The sequence below is a fragment of the Schistocerca piceifrons genome, chromosome X, assembly GCF_021461385.2.
Source record: "Schistocerca piceifrons isolate TAMUIC-IGC-003096 chromosome X, iqSchPice1.1, whole genome shotgun sequence".
Taxonomy (NCBI): Eukaryota; Metazoa; Arthropoda; class Insecta; order Orthoptera; family Acrididae; genus Schistocerca; species Schistocerca piceifrons.
In genome coordinates, this window is record NC_060149.1 from 633,399,352 (window position 1) to 633,420,885 (window position 21,534).

At 39.3% G+C, this 21,534-nt stretch overlaps 1 protein-coding gene across 2 annotated transcripts in view; it reads left to right on the forward strand.

Annotated features, from left to right (window-relative positions):
• Window positions 1-21,534, forward strand: part of LOC124722078 (H/ACA ribonucleoprotein complex subunit 1) — a 71,716-nt gene that overhangs the window by 42,965 nt on the left and 7,217 nt on the right. For both annotated transcript variants that reach the window (XM_047247274.1, XM_047247273.1), the window contains exon 4: window positions 15,372-15,587. In XM_047247274.1, coding sequence (XP_047103230.1) covers window positions 15,372-15,587 — 216 coding nt within the window. The remainder of the gene's footprint in view (window positions 1-15,371; window positions 15,588-21,534) is intronic.

Here is a 21,534-nt window from a genome sequence, read left to right on the forward strand (position 1 = left end):
GCTGAGCCGAATCAAGCACTGACTGAGAAGTGCTTCGGGCTCTTGCCTCATTTCACAATACAGCCTCAGGCCCAGAATCAATTTAAAATGAGCTGATGCAACACCTTAATGCTACTCAAAGGCTACATCTACTCAGGATCTACAATCATATTTGGCTCAAAGGTGAGTTAGTATAGTCTGCATCTACATTTATACTCCGCAAGCCACCCAACGGTGTGTGGCGGAGGGCACTTTATGTGCCACTGTCATTACCTCCCTTTCCTGTTCCAGTCGCGTATGGTTTGTGGGAAGGACGACTGCCGGAAAGCCTCCGTGTGCGCTCGAATCTCTGTAATTTTACATTCGTGATCTCCTCGGGGGGTATAAGTAGGGGGAAGCAATATATTCAATACCTCATCCAGAAATGCACCCTCTCGAAACCTGGACAGCAAGCTACACCACGATGTAGAGCACCTCTCTTGCAGAGTCTGCCACTAGAGTTTGCTAAACATCTCCGTCACGCTATCACGCTTAACATATAACCCTGTGACGAAACGCGCCGCTCTTCTATGGTTCTTCTCTATCTATGTCAACCCGACCTGGTACGGATCCCACACTAATTAGCAATACACAAGTATAGGTCGAACGAGTGTTTTGTAAGCCACCTTCTTTGTTGATGGACTACATTTTCTACGGACTCTCCCAATGAATCTCAACCTGGCACCCGCCTTACCAACAATTAATTTTATATGATCATTCCACTTCAAATCGTTCCGTACGCATACTCCCAGATATTTTACAGAAGTAGCTGCTACCAGTGTTTGTTCTGCTATCATATAATCATACAATAAAGGATCCTTCTTTCTATGTATTTGCAACACATTACATTCGTCTATGTTAAGGGTCAGTTGCCACTCCCTGCACCAAGTGCCTATCTGCTGCAGATCTTCCTGCATTTCGCTGCGGTTTTCTAATGCTGCAGCTTCTCTGTATACTACAGCACCATCCGCGAAAAACCGCATGGAACTTCCAACACTATCTACTAGGTCATTTATATATATTGTGAAAAGCAATGGTCTGATAACACTCCCCTGTGGCATGCCAGAGGTTACCTTAATGTCTGTAGATGTCTCTCCATTGAGAACATGCTGTGTTCTGTTTGCTAAAAACTCTTCAATCCAGTCACACAGCTGGTCTGATATTCCATAGGCTCTTACTTTATCAGGCGGCAGTGCGGAACTGTATCGAACACCTTCCAGAAGTCAAGGAAATGGCATCTACCTGGGAGCCTGTATCTAATATTTTCTGGGTCTCATGAACAAATAAAGCGAGTTGGGTCTCACACGATCGCTGTTTCCGGAATCCATGTTGATTCCTACAGAGTAGATTCTGGGTTTCCAAAAACGGCATGATACGCAAGCAAAAAACATGTTCTAAAATTCTACAACAGATCGATGTCAGAGATATAGGCCTATAGTTTTGCGCATCTGCTCGATGACCCTTCTTGAATACTGGAACTACCTGTGCTCTTTTCCAATCATTTGGAACCTTCCGTTCCTCTAGCGACTTGCGGCACACAGCTGTTAGAAGGGGGGCAAGTTCTTTCGCGTACTCTGTAGAATTGAATTGGTATCCCGTCAGGTCCAGTGGACTTTCCTCTGTTGAGTGATTCCAGTTGCTTTTCTATTCCTTGGACACTTATTTCGATGTCGGCCATTTTTTCATTCGTGCAAGGGTTTAGAGAAGGAACTGCAGTGCGGTCTTCCTCTGTGAAACAGCTTTGGAAAAAGGTGCTTAGTATTTCAGCTTTATGCGTGTCATCCTCTGTTTCAATGCCATTATCATCCCAGAGTGTCTGGATATGCTGTTTCGAGCCACTTACTGATTTAACGTAAGACCAGAACTTCCTATGATTTTCTGTCAAGTTGGTGCATAGAATTTTACTTTTGAATTCACTGAACGCTTCACGCATGGCCCTCCTTACACTAACATCGACATAGTTTAGCTTCTGTTTGTCTGAGAGGTTTTGGCTGCGTTTAAATTTGCAGTGAAGCTCTCTTTGCTTTTGTAGTAGTTTCCTAACTTGGTTGTTGAACCACGGTGGGTTTTTTCCGTCCCTCACAGTTTTACTTGGCTCGTACCTGTTTAAAACACATTTTACGATTGCCTTGAACTTTTGTCCATAAACACTCAACATTGTCAGTGTCAGAACAGAAATTTTCGTTTTGATCTGTTAGATAGTCTGAAATCTGCCTTCTATTATTCTTGCTAAACAGATGAACCTTCCTCCCTTTTTTTATATTCCAATTTACTTCCATATTCAGGGATGCTGCAACGGCTTTATGATCACTGATTCCCTGTTTTGCACTTACAGAGTCGAAAAGTTCGGATATGTTTGTTATCAGTAGGTCCAAGATGTTATCTCCACAGTCCTTAAGCCAAGCAAAAACCCAACATCTCTTTGACAGTTACTCACCAATTAGCCTCACCAGCATTCTCTGCAAACTGCTTGAAAGTATGTTTACCTACAGATTATGCTGAGTTCTTGAGTCTGAGGGCATTTCGTTCCCATATCGGTATGGTTTCTGGGAGGGACATCTACAAACAACCATTTGGTCTAGTTGGAATAAGCAGTGTGACAGGCATTTTCCTAAATGCCAACACCTTATTGTAGTCTTTTTTGACCTACATAAGGCATACAGTACCACTTGGCGCAATCTCATTTTACTTATCCTCCATTACTGGGGCTTTCAAGGCTCCCTACCGATTTTTGTTCATCAGTTTTTATCCCATCAATTGTTCTGTGTGCGAGTTTGTACTACACTGAGCTCTTGATGAGTTCAAGAGAACAATGCCCAGTAGGGCTCTGTCCTGAGTGTCCCATTCTTCATCGCCATCTATGGTTTAGTGATCTTCATTAGACCACTAGTTGTCCCTGTGCTGTACGTCAATGACTTTTGCATTTGCTACAGCTCCCATTCAGTAGGCTCGGTTGAACCCCATCTCCGAGGCACCATTTAATGGGCTTCTGTGTGGTGGACGGTTTCCTGTAGTTTCCAGTTCTCTCGTGGAAAATATGTGGTCCGGGCATTTCTGTCGTTGCACCACACTCCATCCTGACCTAGAATTCGGCCTGAGTAATCATCACTTGGAAGCTGTTACACACTCATTTTTTGGGCCTTTTTGATAAAAAGCTGATTTGGCTGCCCCATATTCATCAACTAAAGGCTAGTAGAATGTGGAAGCTTAACATTGTCTGCTTCCTTGTCCACACCTCTTGGGGTGGAGTGTTGCCAACTCGTATCCATGGAAAGATGCTAAATGAAAGATAAAAAGAAGCCAAAAAGTAACTAATTAGTAGCTCAAAATAGTTAAATTAAAAGCTCGACATTATATACACACTCACTCACCTATAAGTTTTCAAAATATGTTTTTTCTTCATCCTCCTCCATATTAATTTCCACTGAGGAAGTAGAAGTAGCTGCTATTCAGTAATTAGTGTGCATGCGGGTCATTTGAAGTGCATTTCTGGGAGCTTATACAATTAGCAGCGATCTAGATATAATTTTTCCATGGCTATGACTGAAGTACTGTATAACTACTGTTAAAAGTTTAATCATTGTGATGTCAGTTGATTAACCTGTTGTTATACTAAATGTTTGATCACTAATATCTTTAACTAGGTCATGGAGGAAGTAAGTGCTAGCACTTCTTTTCCTTAATTGTTTTAGCACGCTTGGAACAATGTAAGTGAATACCAGAATGTTTACTTTCTGTGAAAGCACTTTTGTAGAGTTCAGATGAATGGTACACGATAGTAGGGCACAGTGTTTAGCTTCCGTTTCATGTATTCCTAATGAAGTGAATGCAGAAATGAAAACTATTACTGTCTGACATTTACTAAAAAAAGGAATGCACAAATTTTTTATGTTTATTTCTTTTAGTGTGAGCTTTACAGTCACTAACTTTGGAATTAATTTCACATTTGCAATATTTGCAAGATGCTCATGTTTTGTTATCAGCAACTGGCTGAAGCCAACCCATAAAACTGCATGAACTTTCAGCAACTGAAAGCATCAAGGCAACTATATATCCAGTGATCTGATCATGACAAACAAGAACAGTCTTACTGAATTACCAAGAAAAGAATTCTAGTTTAGATACACTACACTGTTAGAGCAAGACATGGTGATCAGTTGCGTGTGTAGAGCAAGGGACTTTCCCTAGAGTTTTGATCTTGACACGTGACATTATAGCAGCTTGGGCACTGAGGCTCGAAGGGGACTAATCTGTAGGTATGATGAAATAACAAGTGATTATGTGGTATCCTATAAATGTTTTCTTTCTTTCTAACAACTCTATAAACTGTAATTAAATATTTGAGTCTATCATTGCAGTGTACCTATTATTCATTATACTGTAAAGAAACTATAAAAGCTAAACTCTAAATTTTCATAGTAAAAAATGTAGGTAAAAGCTAAAACCAAAGTTTTGTAGCATTCAATGTTTTAAAAATGTTTGATTTAGCTACAGAGCCTGTCCATCATTGTCGACATTGTTTGGCCTTAGGCACCCTCCGGACTAGGCTTGTAGACGGTTTTGTTGCCGAAGTGGGTATCTTCCCTCTTCAAATTCCAATGGTGCCAATTCTTGGTCTCCTATATAATCACCCTGATCATCCAGTGTTTCACATTCTTTTTGGATACTAGGGCTATCAACTTCCTAATTTCCATCCTTGGGTGTGATTACCAGCTGGAATGTCCCCCACAGCCCGCTGCCATGATCTCTTGCTCTCCTCCCTGGAAGGTGCTCCTCATGTTTTCTCACGCACCTCCCCTTCGGTGGAGCCCAAGCCACAAATTTGGACCAATCTGTTCCAAGGTCCTAAAGTCTCAGTTGCCCCTCAGCATCTTTCGGCATCTGTTACGTTCAGTTCTTCAGTAGTTCTGGATGCTACCCTCTTCTACCCTGACAGCTCTAAAACTGTGGATAAGACTGGATATGCTTTTATATCTCCTGGTGATCCGGCACACCATTTGTTGGCAGGAATATGTAGGATTTTTGCAGCAGAGCTGATAACCATTAACATGACCTTCCATGTTACTCTTTTGTCACCCTGTGGTGTGTGCTATTCATGACCTTTCCACTGAACTTAGTCATACTGACTGCACAGTTGTCTTTCTCAGAGTCCCAAGTAATGTAGGTAACCCAGAGAATGAACTGGCTCACTCTTTGGCTAGAGGAGCAGTTACTTGACCCCCATTCACCTTGCCGGCCCCAGGTGCAGGTTTGTGAGTGCAAATAAGGCCTCTCCCCACTCGGAGATGGAATGAAATCTGGTTGGCTACTGCCCCCTCTAATGAACTTTGCATTATCAGGGGTACTACCGCCGCATGCCACTCTTCATTCCATTCCTCCCAGAAGGAATCCACCATTTTCTGTAGCCTCTGAATTGGTCATACCAGGCTAACCCATAGTTTTGTTCTCATAATGAGCCACCCTTACATTGTTCATGTGGAACCTTACGGACAGTAGTTCATATCATGGAGGAATGGCCCCTTCTCCTGGCCCTCCGCGCTAAGCATGGCCTTTTGAATTCTCTGCCTCCGATACTGGTAGACGATTCACAGACAGTTGAAATGGGTCTCAGTTTTCTCGGTGATTGGGGTGTCTCCTGTGGAATGCTGTGTCTAGGGGACCTTTGACCCTACCTCTTTGACCAACTCACTCTTTCACCCCTCTCTTACTGTGTTTTAATTTCTTTTAGATGTGGTTTGTCTCCTTTTCTGCCACGCCCTATTTTGTATTTTAGAGGCAGCACTCTGGTGAATAGTGGGTGCTCTTTAATGCCTTGACTACACCAGGACAGGAGGGGGACAGCTATGGGTTGAACGACTCTCCCGCATGTGGAACCCCAGGGTGCCCATCTGCTGCCACACCTACTGGTATTTGTCTCCTCTTGTTTTTGTTATTGATGGTCCAGCTGATGTTGATCATATTTTTAGCCATCTCGCTTTTACTGTTCTGGTTCTACTAACTAGAAGATATTGTTTCTCTGTAACTATCTTTGCCCTTTATTGGGCTGTCAGATGTTGGATGCGCTCTGAGGCTTTTCTCATCATATGATGAGCCCTGGGAGACCCCTCATCTGCTCAGACCTACTTATCAGCCCAATACATACACTTCTTCATAAATTCTTTCTCAACTCTGGCATCAGTATTGGCTTCAATGCCTCGATCTTACTACTCCTCTGTACCTTCATCAGTACATGTACTTTGCAGGCATCTCTAATTTTGGATGAACTACTCCTGGATCAAAGGACATTTGAACTTGCTTTTTAGCCCCTTAACCCTCAACCAACCAACCATCAACTACATTCCATCACCTTTGTTTTAATTTTGTTGATATTCTTCTTACCTTTTTAAGATGCTATCAAATCCGTTCAACTGATTTTCCAATTTCTTTGTCATCTCTGACACAGTTGCAAATTCATTGGTAAACCTCAGCATTTTTATTTCTTCTCCTTCTTTCTGAACTTCTTGTTGGTTTGCCTCACTGCTCACTCAGCATACAGATTGAATAACAGCAGGGAGAGGCTATAACTCTGCCTCAATCCTTCCTCAACTACTGCTTCCCTTTCATGTCTGTTGACATTTCAGACTGCAGTCTATTTCTGTATAAGTTGTAGATAACATTTAGCTGTCCCATTTTCTCACTGCTACATTCAGAACTTGGAAGAGTGTTTTCCAGTAAACACTGCCAAGACCTTTATTTATATCTACAAATAGTATAAACATATGTTTGCTTTCTTCACCCTGTCTTCTAATTTATGTCATAGGTTCAGTATTGCCTACATTTCTTCAGAAACCAAAGGATCTTTCCCAATATTCATGTTGTTATATCATCTTGGATTTCTTTGGTTAAATTCAGTATCTCGTGTTATCCAGGGATATCTACTGGGCCTTGTCTTATTGCCTATTTGATCCTCTGCTGCCTTCTCTGTTTCATCTCTTGAATTTGTCCATTTGTTTTCTGTTGTATCTGTTGCCCATGTTTCAGTCAAATGTTGCCTGTTTGCCTAATGCTCCCTTTGAAACTCAACAACCTATGCTTCTGACAATTTATCTAGGTTCTTAATTTGTTACCTTTCTGCAATTTCTTCAGTTTTAATGTACAATTGATAACTAATGAATTATGATCTGAATCTACATCTGCCCCATGATTGTTTAGCAGTATAGCAACCTGCTAAAATATGATAGAGATGAGTGGCGAACCTGATTTACTTAAGTTGTTGAGGTGTAGGGCATCTTCGGAACTGATTTTTGTTCACTGTGTGAAACTGGGTCACATATGAATGTTGATCATAGTGTGTTGTACCCTAAAAATTGAAATGATACTTTTTTAAACTAATAATCAGTGAATTATACAGTATGTATGTACATAAATACATACATACATAGTGCATGACTTGTGAAATTTTAAAAACATACAAAGAAATATTCAACAAATGAGGATCACTCAAGAAGATCCACCACAAAAGTTTTTGCCAGTTATTTAGTAATTAACTTTTGAGAACATTTTCTGTATGATTCCTCAAATAGCAAATGGTTTTTTCTTTTATATATATATATATATGTTGAGTTTTAAACCTTTTATTGCAGAAATAGTTTATGATGAGAAAGCAATGATTTGTCAAATAAAAGCTAGTAAGAGCCATCTGACAATGGATTTTTTAAAAATCTGTAATTGGTGATGGCTAAATGTAAATAAACTGTTTATGCCCTGGTTGGTTCCTATGCTTAAGCTATAATACCTATAATTCTACTACACCCACATTTCTCAAGATGTCTGTTTTCGGCGAGATAATGACTGTCTCCCCATATTCTCACCCATATAGTGATGTTAAAGTTGACCTGATATTCATGGTCATGGGAGATATGATGTGGTGGGTGTTGGGCATATTGAAGATACCCTCACAAGTGGATACGGCTTCATCGGAGCGTCTAAAAATGTTTATGAAGTTGTCATTGGCTTCCTGTTGTTCTTTGAGATATTTACGAAACTACAACTGCAGTGGTCTTCAGGACATTGGTTTAGAATTAACAAACAATAATGGGGCTACAGCTAGCCCGGGGATAATGTCTGTTCAGTTTTAGTTGCAGAGAACCTCTGTCAGAAGTGAATTTGAGACAATGAACACTTTTTTTCTGCAGTATATTGGCCAGATTACGTAGGTGCATATTCAGAAGCAGTAACTCCAGTCCTTTTATCAGATCTATCACAGTCCAAACGCCTGTTGATCTATTCAATATTTGTGTATACCATGCAACTGATTAGACTGTTTCATGAGAAACACAAGGTGAAAGTACAGCACAAGAAGTACTTTGCTCAGAACTAATCCCCATGTGCAAATACTACTTTTGCCAAGTGGGCTGTTCTCCCTAACATGCATCAATGCCCTTCTATACTGAATTTAGTGATATTCCTACATACAGAGTTACATATATAAATTTTGAGTTTTTAAATTGAAATTTGTGTAACAACCCACTCCTTGATAAATATCATGAGATAAAATTTTTCAGAACACTTTCAGAAAAAGATTCCAGTTACACTGTTTCCATAGCAGAAAAAGACTTTTTTTTCAGATTTCCAGATGTTTAACTTCAACAACAACGGTAATGAGGGTATGACAGAAATTGGGTTTGAATGTAGTAAATGGAGCATCATGAAACAGTAACTTAAATAGTGTGATTCACGGGATTAAAGGAAAGTACCCAGGATAATTCAATAGCTGAGGATAAGAAAATCTGGGATGACAGTGAGCAGTGCGTGTTGTAGCTACCCTCATATAACTGTATACTTTACCTACATCAAAAATTGTAAGCCTGTAATGAATTCCCATAATCTGGTAAAATGTTTTGTGGCGGTGTTCGTAGCGACAAACAATTCGCGGTAGAAACGGCTTATGAAGTCACCGCCACACTTTTAATAGTGGGCCGACCGGTCCGCTGGAACAGTGAACAGAAAGATGAAAACCCAAACACGCTGATTAAATAAAAGTCGGTACTTATCTTTATTAACGAAGATACAGAAACACAGTGGTGAACTCCGTGTCTACAGAGATCTGTCTAGTTCGAGTCGGAGCGGCTAGGTCAGCGTCGGCTGACGACAAACAACAACTCTGCTGCGATGAACACACAACTGACTAGCAAGTACACAATTCGGTGGTGAGTATACAACTGAGCGGCGAATACAGAACTGTCCTAGCGCTCGCGACTCCAGCGCTTAAGAACCCAGAAGCCAGCGGTGGCGCGCACAGACTTGTGGCGATTTCCTGTCTCGCTGGCGCTGCTTATGCGGACGGCGTCCGGACTTTGATGCTGCCAACCTTTTGGCAGCGGGCTCGGGTGGCATTACTGGCTAGGATATAACAAAATGTATTTGTTAAAAGTGCCAGAAAATCTCCATCTAACAATATCTTCATGTGGCTGAAGGACAGAGTTAAAGATATTATTGTGTTGATATAAATATTAGTTATTTTACATTATGCCTTTCATACATTGGATTCCACAGACTAACATTGCACATTAGGTAGTAAACATTCATACGTACAAGGAAGTGCTGGAAAGTAATGCATCAGAATTTTTTGTGTGCAAAGTCTTAAAGCTATTTAAATAAAACAAGTGTTGTTAACATTCTTCATCTTTGTTTTTCATGTCTACACATTTATTTCTCAAAATAGTCACCCTGACTAAAAACACATTTCTCCCGACAAGAGATCAGTTTGCCAGTATCATCACAGTAGAATGTTTGCTTTTGTTGTTGGAGCCACAGCTTCACCTCTGCTTGCACGCTTCACCATTACCAAAGTAAAATTCTCGAAGGTGTTCTTTAAGTTTTGGATACATTTGAAAATCCGGTGGGGCCAAGTTGAGACTGTATAGAGGATGATTGATGTTAGTGAACTCAAGGCACTGGGTTGTTGCCGATGTCGCAGCACTCGTGTGGGGTCTGGCATTGTCATGCTAAAGGAGAGGCTGCTCCATGTATGGACAAACTCTTAAAATAAGAACCCCAATTACAGCACGCTGTTTCTCACGTACAGGCATAATTGTGTTATGCACTACAATGTTACATGCTTCAATTCGGAGCCCTCTAGCACAAGCAGCCTGCAAAATATGTAGACATGAAGAGTAAAGATGTAGAATGGTAGTAACATTAGTTTTATTTAAAAAGCCGTAAGGGTTTTCACATAAAAAATTCAGAGGTGTTACTTTTTGGCACGCCCTAATACTTAGTTCTAAGAACATTGGTTAAGCCAAGGGGCATGCCTGGAACAGTTTTTCGAGTTTAGACCCACTATTGTTGGGTTTCTAAGCAAAAAAGGAAAGCAAGAACAAAAATTAGAACATCCAGAGTGGATTGCAGATCTCTCACTTTCAGTGGGCTGGCTGCACTATTTTGTGTGCAGTAGGAAGTGATCAATTTGTAATGTAGTTCGCATTTTGAAGACTAATTCTTTTACATTAGAACTATCCAAGAGTTCTACATTGTTTTCCTTGAGAAGAGTTTCCACATCTCCCTAATGAGGTTGACAAACATGATACGATGTTTCAATCAGCATGTGTGTGCGAGAGGCTTTTTTGGATTGTGGAACTAATTCGGCCATGAATACATGACAATGCAAGTGACAAAAACCTGTGGAATTGTCTATGTCTTCATGTATGCCAACAGTTTGTACCAGATATAAATAATATTATGTCTTCAGTGCTCCAAAAATAATTAAATAATACAGAAAACTGTTTTGTTTATGATTTTTGTTGTTATGAAGTACAAAACTGAGCTGCCTACAAGACATTTAGTGTTCCTTTCATTATTGCATTGCCATCTAAAAATGTTACATTCAGTTTACTCCTCTGCCCCCCTCAGAGAGCATGGCTGTGATAGTGGGAGAAGTGTGCAGTCAGGTGACAGAACTCCACAAGTTAGTGAGAGCATTGCACATGTGACTGTCCCTGATGTAACCTAGCATCCAGCACCATTTTCAGTCATTTCAATGCTTTGCTGTTGATGCTCTCATTGTGTGGCACCTGTTCTTGTAGCAATTCCAGGAACATTAATATTTTCACTTGTACTGTCAAACATTTTTGGCAGAATCTTTATTTTTTACGAGATTGTTGCTGTGTTCTTACAATATTTGCAAAAAATTCATGTTACTCATTTGCAAGATAGCAAGCAAATGAGCTCCATAGCAGTAGCTAGCATTGTCTCCACTAGCCATTGGGCCGACACTACCTGCTCCGAAAACTTATTGCTCAGATGCAGCTGCCAAGGGCTGCTCGAAGGTCAAAATGAAACTAATTGAATATGAAGTTCTGTATGCTTTAACTGCAATCCCTTCTCGGAAATTTATTTGCAATCCCAAATCTTCCTTCACCCTTTCTGGTCACACCTCTAATGAAAATGTTAATAAATAAAATACATAGTGCAGTATTTTGATTTATTTGCAGTGCAGGCAATGTAAAAACTTAAAATGGGGGAAAAGTTTCTGTGTATGGACTCAACCCCATGACCCATGGATTACTGTTCTGTACTGTCTCCGCTGCACCAACCACTGCCTGAAAACTACACCAACATAAACAGCTTGTGCTTCGCACGACATGTGCCAAAAATGACACATTTTCTAAATGCTTGGCCATCTGGAGCTGACACTTCTGTCACTTTTGTTTCTGACGAAGCCTTGCATATGCCATAAATATGGATGAAATGAGTGGTGATTAGTAACAGTGGTCTCCTTGAAAGTAATATTTAGTTATGTAGTATGCATATGATTTAAAGGGTAGATTTTGACTGCCTTTTTAAATAAATGTATTTTAGTTGTCTTTCTCATCTCATTGGGAAAATATTATGCAATTTTAATCTCTGGTAGAAAAGCTTTTTTTCCACAAATGATAGCTGTATGGACTCATTTGGTGCAGTGATACTATCCATATTCTTAAATATTGCCTTACAGTCGGCCATGACTTTTACTTCTTGATTTTGTGACTCTCTTTTGTAGGTTGAAAACAGTGTCCACATTTTGTGCATTCAGTCTCCAGAAAAGGATCTCATAGCTAAGAATTGTGTGTTCAGAGGAATAATACAAGGTGATTATAATTAAACTTCGAAACTGCTGTAGAAATAACACCACTGATGGGGTCAAATTGCAACGGAATATTATCGGAGAAGGGGGAAAAGTATGGCAGCAGAAAAATAAATAGTTACAAAATGTAGCAATAGATTGTGCTGTAAGCATCATAATTTAATAGTGGTGGACTACAAATGACAAATGAATCATACAACAATGCCTACGGTGTACGTTTGACATTAAACAAGCTGTACTACTCAGTGTGCATGGGTGTACAGATGTGATACTGTTAGTTATGTAAGCCCATCCACCACGGTAAGGTCATATCACATCAGATGGGGAAGATTGGTTTTTAATTATCCTGAGGCCAAACACCGCATAAAAAGCTTCATTCAGAATCGAATCGGATTAATAATTTCATTGTGACTGGTGCAAAACATGTTCAGTATGCTGTCCAGCATTTTCTGCAACAAGCTGAAATCGAGAAACAGCATGTTCCACAACTCTGATTGAAGTGTTTCTGGGGTCACGTTCAGAACATGTTGCTCAATGCGTGCCTTCATTGCAGCTAAGTTTGGTGTTGGAACACTGTACACATCATCTTTCAGATAGCCCCACAGCCAGTCACATGGATTAAGATCAGATGATCGGGACAGCCAGGCTGTAGGGAAATGGCAGCTGATAATTCTAGCATTTCCGAAATGGCGCTTCAGCAGCTGCTTAACTGGATTTACAGTGTGCAGAGGTGCACCATATTGCATAAAAATGATCACATCCATGCTGTTGGAGAGGTGGAATGACCTGGTTGCGCAAAAGATACTCATAGCGTTTACCAGTAACAGTACAGGTAACAGGACCGGAAGCACCTGTCTCTTCGAAAACATATGGCCCTATGATAAATGATGCTGTAAACCTGCACCACACAGTGATGTTTTCAGGGTGAAGTGGTACTGGTTGATTTGCGTGTGGGTTTTCCGTTGCCCGTATTCGACAATTCTGTGTATTGACATATCCTGTGAGATGGAAGTGGACTTTGTCTGTCCACAAAATCTTCCACAGCCACGCTTCCATGCGAGCAAGAAATTCTAAAGCAAAGGTCTGTCTTCCTGACAGATCAACAGGAAGCAAGTTGTGCACATGGGTGATTTTGAATAGATGCCAAAGGAGGTTGTTCCGTAGAATTTTATGCACTGTGCTCATGGGTATGCCCAATGTTCGGGCAATTCTCCATGCACTACACTTTTGCACACCACCATTTGTCCCCTCCTTCATTGCTGTGGCCACTGCTCCCACTGACGTCGAGTCAATTTGTTTCCTCCCTCTACCAGGTTGCACTCCAAAAGAACTGTTTTTTTGAATTTCCGAATCATTTTCTCCAGACCCATGGCAGTCGTTGGACCAACGCCTTTTTTCAAACCCTTCAGTGTCCGGAACATCTGCAGAGTGTTGTATGCACAGTCATCATTCTTGTAATACAGCTTTACAAGCAGAGCGTGATCGTGCATTGAGAGAGTCATGACAAATATCGCAGACGCGCAAAGGAGGAAAAGCCATGTACCCAGCATGTTTATACCAACTTCAGTGGGTTGTGCACATGACAGGCGTTTTCATTTATATATTCTGACACATACAGCATCATCTATTGATCAAGTTTCACACAGTTTTCTTTTTCTTCTGCAATATATTTCCTCCCTTCTCCGATAATATTCCATTGCAATTTGACGGAATTCTGTCCAGTGGTATTCTTTCTGCAGCGGTTTTAAAGTTTAACTTTAATTATAATCACCCTATCTGTCACCACAAGACACTGGCTGTTGCACAATGATAGTAGAATGCTGAGGACTAACATGCTGATAATACTGTTTTGTCGGTAACTTCATGTGTACATTCCGTAACAGTTGACAACCTTTTTGTGTGTGTTGCACAGTCCATATAGATTTGTCATTTATGTTTAATATGACTGCTGTTATCCCTCATCAACCTGAAATTCATACCATTTGTTTTCTTTAAATTCAGTGTTAATTACAAGCCGCTCAGTTATAAACATTCTTCAGGGTTTCAATTGGTACCTCAACTAGGAGAGCAGTCACCAGTAGTGTTTTTCTCCATATCTTAGATTGTCTGGAAAGCCTTAGATATATATTAAGAACATAATTGGCTCCAATATACTCCCCTGAGGAGTACCTGTATTAATGTTTCTGGTGTGGTAATTGTTTCACTGCCGATCGACGACAAAGGCTGGAATTGTTTCACTGCCCATTGACGACAAAGGCTGGAATTTGCATGGCAGTACTGTAACTGGATGTCCACTGAGTTGTGACAGGTGGCATGTTCAAATGATCTCATTTTATCTTCTAGCTAGCAGATGGTTGCTGGTGTATATGGCATGAAACATCTGAAAGAAAGCACCCCGCAACAATTATTGGAAGGATCCAGGCCAGAGGAGGAAGTGCTGAGGTCTGGGAAAGGTTTTTTTGTGGCATTCCCTGGGTGATATCGTCAGTCTCAAATGAACAATATATCAACACAAGTATGCATCTATCCTTTGGGAGTCTGCCCCTTTTTGCTGTTTGTTTTTGCTTGGCACGATGGCATCTACCAGCAAGACAACACAATGTTTTGCACAGCTCACTGTGTGTGTGTGTGTGTGTGTGTGTGTGTGTGTGTGTGTGTGTGTGTGTGTGTGTGTGTGTGTTTTCAAAGAGACCAGGATGCGTGTGTACTGTACTCCCTAGCCACCAAAATCTCTGGATTTAAACCCAATCAAGAATCTGTGGGTCATCTTGATTGGGATGTTTGCGTCATGGATCCTCAGTTGAGAAACTTCGTGCACCTGACCACGTCAGCATGGCTCCACATCCTTGTCAGTACCTTTCATAATCTCTCTTCCTGCAAGTCTTGCAGCTGCCCATACTGGAAAAGGTAGTTATTCAGGCTTTTGACAGGTGGTCACATTAATGTGAGTGGGCAGGGTAGCTAATAGCAGAACCAGATGTGGACCTTGGAAATGTAAACCAAGTTGTACCTGCCTTCTCACTGTCACTTATATCTTCTACAATATCGTTGTAATAGAAACTATGATGTTATAATGATGGAAAGTACAAGAATCCAGCTGTATCCTATAGTCCTCTTGCTTTGTCAGTATGATGTAAATCAAACATTGATAAGTTGTGTGTTAATCTAATATTCATACTATTCTTAAATGAGAATGTCTTCACCCTTGCTATTTTTAAATGTTTTTGACAATATCACAAATCTTTTTCAGGTTATTCCACTTGGGGACTTCGCCCACACTTGCCAAGATGACATAGTTTGCAAATCAGAGATTGAAGATGTACCATATTTTAATGCACCAATATATTTGGAGAACAAGGAGCAAATTGGTAAAATTGATGAAATATTTGGAAGTATTCGTGATTATTATGTATCCATAAAAGTTACAGAAGGGATTAATGCTCACTCTTTCAAGAAAGGTCATAAGGTAAGGAGAGCAGATTTCTTGGTTTTGTTTGCACTATATTCTCTCTCTCTCTCTCTCTCTCTCTCTCTCTCTCTCTCTCTCTCTCTCTCTCTCTCATTCCTTATAATGATGTTGCTTTGGCATATCACCATAATCAAAGATGTTACTTACTAATCAAAAAATAATTAAGTTCGTTTTCTTAATAGTTCAAATTCTATCGTGATTTTATAAAGTTTTATATTTAATGTAAAACTGCATGACAATTTTTTCATGACACTTTGAAAAAATATGTGGCATTAAAAGGATAAAGAGTGGCTTTGAGTTATGGTGGGAGAAATAAGCTTGGTGTCACTAATTTCGTGAACTGATAAGGAAGTGCAAAGTAGTTATTATGCAACCCTTCACCAAAGCTTTTTGAGTGTTGAGGCACACATAGCAGAATTGTTAACTGAGCAGAAACCACTCCCTAAATGGCAAAAATACGTTAACGTTATGTCTTACTACCTCTAATAGGCAGTATGTTCCTCAGTCAAAAACATTAAAAAAATGTAGCAATTACCATTTAACATCAGATGTTTTTTTGGAGTGAATGTTGTAAACAACTTGCAAATTTTTACCAATAGTTGTGGGTGCTCCTGTGCAAAATAATTCTGTCACCTACACAGTAGTTTGCTGAACAAGGAGCCACTGGTGTCAGCTCTCATGTTTCCCAAAAATCCCTGATGATGTTTGACCATTAACTGAAACAAAACTTGATAGTGGCATGTTCAGTTTTCGTACGGGGATGGAGCCCATGAACAGTAAACATTTATGCCTCCCTAGAAGTGAACTCAAACTGAAGAAAATTTCACCCTGACAACTTCTTGTTCACAGTATCCATTTTGATTAAGAAAGAATGCTGCTACTAAAACCTGTAAAAGTAATGACATGAAATTATGTGGCATACTAGTGTACATTTACAGTGTGTGTGTGTGAGGTTGAGTACCTTTGTATGCTACCTTGTTTGTTGATTATCGTTTGATAATGAGGCAGTAAATTCTAATTGCATGCATTTTTTACTGTCTTATGATTTTTTTTTGTAAATGCTTAGAATGATTCTAATTTGGCTTTTTATCTTCCATTTGTTTTTACCATAAAACTAGGGTTGTTTCCTATCCTACTGCCATTCTTGAAAATAGAACAAACTTTTTCTACATACAAGATACGCAGGAAATGAGATGAAATATCAGTTTTTGCGTACACCTGTTTTCTGGGGAGGGTTTTACAAAATTGAAAAAAAGTAGAAACCTGTTTTAAGTGCATTCCATGATCTGGCTTCCGTGAGAAAAGGGTTCATCACCAGCAAACTCACTTGCCAATTTTCTAGGCACTGAATGAAATAGCCATGATTCCTGTTTTTCCCAAACTGCCTATGTGGCATTTAGATTATGAGTACATGGTGATAGATGTTTAGTGTGCTGTCAAGACATGACTGAAGGAGCTTAAAGTAAAGTTCTTTTATAAAGGTAATCAATCCTGAATGTTCTGATGGGGTGATGTTGTAATAATAATAATAATAATAATAATAATAATAATAAGTTATAAACATTCAGCATACAAATTTACTTCATTTAGGACACCCAATTAATGACAAAGGAAATGAGAAGACATTTTCCATGACTGTTTCACTGAGTTGATTCGTGAGAGCAGATTTTTCTTTCAACAAACATAATTTTGTGTTTATTTTGTTATGCTGTGCTCAGAATATAGTGATTCATCTAAAGCACAATTGTTTAGTGAGTCATCTAAACCAATTTTTTTTTAAATGTGCAATCAGTGTTCTATACATTTGGAAACTGTATAGGTTAATCGATTCTGTGGCTTTTGCACTGACATGGAGTGTCAAAAATTCCAATGACCCTGAAGGTAAGATTGTTCTTAAATGAGTGCAGCATCTATTTTTGTCTTTGTGCGTGGTTGAAAAATACTTCTTACACCTTGTCTGCTACCTGTTTAGCTAGCTGTGGCCCTGTGAGAAACAGGGAGTGTAATAGAAGAAACATCTCAAAATCCAAATGGTCCTTATCAGAAATTGTTGTAGCTTTATGTATCAGCATATTTAAAACCTCCATTTTGTGACCTGGTTGGGGAAAGCTTTACACACTGAGAAATAAGTCAGTGTATGTTGCCTTGAGGTATACAGAATGGGCAGCTGCGCATCTGATGTATGGTTTACTAAAACATCCAAAAATGGCAACTTTCCTTCTGTTTCCAACTCAACAGTGAATTGAGTGTTAATGTGCATGCTGCTAATATGAATGAAATACTGCGGAAGAACTATAATGTGTTACCAGATCATAAATATGTCATCAATATAATGATAAAATGAAGATGAATAAAAGTGTGTCAGAATCAGCCTTTTAAAGGGCAAAACTTTTTTTTTAAAAAAAAAGGGCGTGCATTGAAACGTAATTTGTTAGATTATTTATCATATGAGCACAAAAAATATTTAAGATTTGAAAAATATTGTAGTACTATTACTATTAGTTTTTATGTTCAACAAAATATCAACCACAGTCCATTCTGTGGAAGTGCTGCATTTGTGGTTCATGATTTAAGCACTTTGTGATAAGGATTTTTATTAAAATAGCAGTAAATAGAAGAAACCAAATCTTTGTTTTCATCTTTTGCTATTGCATACACATACATAAAATGCATACAAAATATACATACATAAAATCATATATCGTATTTGTTCTGTTGTGTAGTTCTGCTGGTGGAAGGGCTCAAAGCATTGTCTGCACAAAACTACATTACAAATAATGCATGCTAACTTTCTACATGTAGGTTCGCTTCATGTGCTGCAAATGCACACCACTTTGATGTACCGGCTGTAGACGTACGCTCAGTCACATTACTGAACTGCATCCCATGGAATCCTGTAGTTCATTTATGAAATTTTGATCTACTAATCACTATTTTTGGGCTGGATGTTGGCCCCTTTTTGATTTTGAGCAGAAATTTCTAGTTAGTTCATTGGCTAGAATATTTCTAAATTGTATACATGACAAAGGTGTAGTATTCCCAGCGAGAAAGTTAATGTCTTTATAAAGTGTACATACATTTGCTGTTGCTGCCACTGAAGTAATTGGAAATTTTCATCCATCCGCTCCTAGACATGCAAGAGAAAATGGTGAATGCTGCTGGTCAAATTTATCCACCCCTCCCATGTAGCTGCTGTATTCTGCAATTGATGTAGGACAAGAAACACATTCTTTTTTTCCCCTTTCTTGTTTTGTCTGCTTACAAACATTGTTTCCTCTGGATTATGCATATTACTACAAAGTATAACACGTTTCTTTCCTGTCTCTCCACATGGAAAGAGAAATGTCACTTGCCATAGCAAATCTAACTCCCCAAGTTTCAAATTTTTATCTGCTGTTGCTATTTCTTTTGGAAAAAAAATTTTGTGAGGAAAATGGTTCCACATCCCATTCATAGCAGTTTGACAAAAGTGGTAAATTAGCAAAAAACTATTAAAAAACAAACAGTATCCTCCATTGTGAAAAGACGTAGAGAAGATGAAAGAATAACATTTTTTCCAAGTGGTACACTATCAGCTTTAGTTTTTCTTTAATAAATTTGAGTGTTAACATATAACATATAAAAACACTCCATATTATAAACATTATGAAACCCCATTTTATAGGTTTAAGTGGCATGTATGGCTTCAAAGAACTTCATCCCTTGGAAGCTACCATGCTTTTTGTCAGTTGATAAATATCTGCTGGGATTGAAGAATTACCGTGAAAACTTTATTCAAATGCAATAGCAGAAGTCTTACATTGTATAATCTGACATAGTTAGATTCATTTCTTTTTGGCGTGTTACTGTTGCCATTTAAATGAACGTGCCTCAGGATTTTCAATAACCTTCTCAGAGTCATCACATAAGCAATTCTAGAAATGTGGAAGTTGGTGTCTGATGACCAGTAAAGGCTTCTACTAGCTAGGCTATGAAAATCCATTACTGCTAGCATCTCTAATAAAGCTTTCAGCACTGTTTTTAGGTTTAGTGAAGTTCCACCCTATGATGCACACTCATGTGATTCTAAAACCATCATATCAAGAAATTCCTCTGCGAAAAATTGCAAGAAAGTGTCTAGAGGGTAATGCAAATTCACAGGAACTCCTGGACTGAATGCTAGGAAAAATGTTTTGAGTGTTATATTGACATGGATTCATTCCCTGCTTAGAAAACTTCAGACGATACAGCAAAACTACAGCCATATATTAGAAATTTCAGAATCTGATTCTGAACTAGAAATATGTACCAATACTTCATTGTTTGACTGAACTTTGTCAAAACTCAGTTGTGTTTGGTGGTCACTGGTGTGCCTCTGGAAGATCCCAGTAGAGCATCCTCCACATATGAATTTCCTCGTTGCTCAGACTTGGAACTGATGTCATGGAACACATCTTCCAAGAGAAGCTGTTCTATCTCAGAAGGGCTAAGACCTGTTTTTCCCCATGACATTATTACCTAAATAGTAAACAAATATTATTTATACACTGAGGTGACAAAAGTCATGGGATACCTCCTGATATCATGTCGGACCTTCTTTTGCTGGCGTAGTGCAGAAATACTGAGCCAGACTGTCTCTTTAGCCATCCACAGTTGTGAAAGTGTTGCCAGTGCAGAATTTTGTGCACAAACTTACCTCTAGATTATGTCCCATAACTGTTTTATGGGATTCGTGTCGGGTGACAGAGGTGGTAAAGTCATTCGCTTGAATTGTCCAGAAAGTTCTAACAAATCGTGAACAGTTGTGGCCTGATAACAATTTCATCATAGTTTGGGAACATGAAGTCATGAATGGTTGCAAATGGTTTCCAAGTAGCCGAACATAACCATTTACAGTCAGTGATAGTTTCAGTTGGACCAGATAACCCAATCCGTTCTGTGTAAACATACTCACACCATTATGGAACCACCACCAGCTTACACAGTGTCTTGTTGACAGCCTGGGTCCTTGGCTTCATGGGGTCTGTACCACACTCAAATCTTACCGTCAGGTTTTACCAACTGAAATTGGAACTCATCTGACCAGACGATCCCATATGGTCAGGGGCCCAGAAGAGGCACTGCAGGTTATGCCTTGCTGTTCTGTAAGGGACTTTGCAGAACTGTCCTAAAACATATATTCATCATATCTCCCACATTGATTTCTGCAGTTATTTCACACAGTGTTACTTGTCTGTTTGCAGTGACAACCCTATGCAAACACTACTGCTCTCGGTCATTGAGTGAAGGCCATTGGCCACTGTGTTGTCCATGGTGAGAAATAATAGCTGAAATTTGGTATTCTCTGCATGCCTTTGACACTGTGGATCTCTGAATATTGAAATCCCTAACAATTTCCGAAATGGAATGCCCCATGCTTCTAGCTTCAACAATCATTCCATATTCAAAGTCTGATAATTGTTGTCATGTGGCCATAATCACATCAGAAACCTTTAACGATGACTCACCTGAGTACAAATGACAGCTCCGCCAATGCACTGCCCTTCTATATCCTGTGTACGCGATACTAGCGCCATCTGTGTATGTGCATATTGCTGTCCTATGACTTTGGTCACCTCAGTGCATCACAACGTTGCAATGGTTATACAAGCATGTAAAAATATGATACAGAAGCAAGAATGGCGATTAAAACTATTTACTGAATTCAATAAAAAAATTTTGAAACTATTTGCTAGAAGTGTCAAGTAAATACTGAAGTACCATACCTCATTTCACAGTGATTAACAGTAAATACAGTTAAACTGGAGGCAGATTATTGTTAATTATCTATACTTCACTACAATATAATAAAGTGATTTAATTTTATAAATATAAAGACCTACAAGCAAAATTGGGACACAATCAGTGAACTGAAAACTGAGACTGCTTTGAAGCTACTTTATCAGCCACAAAGTACAAGTGATAG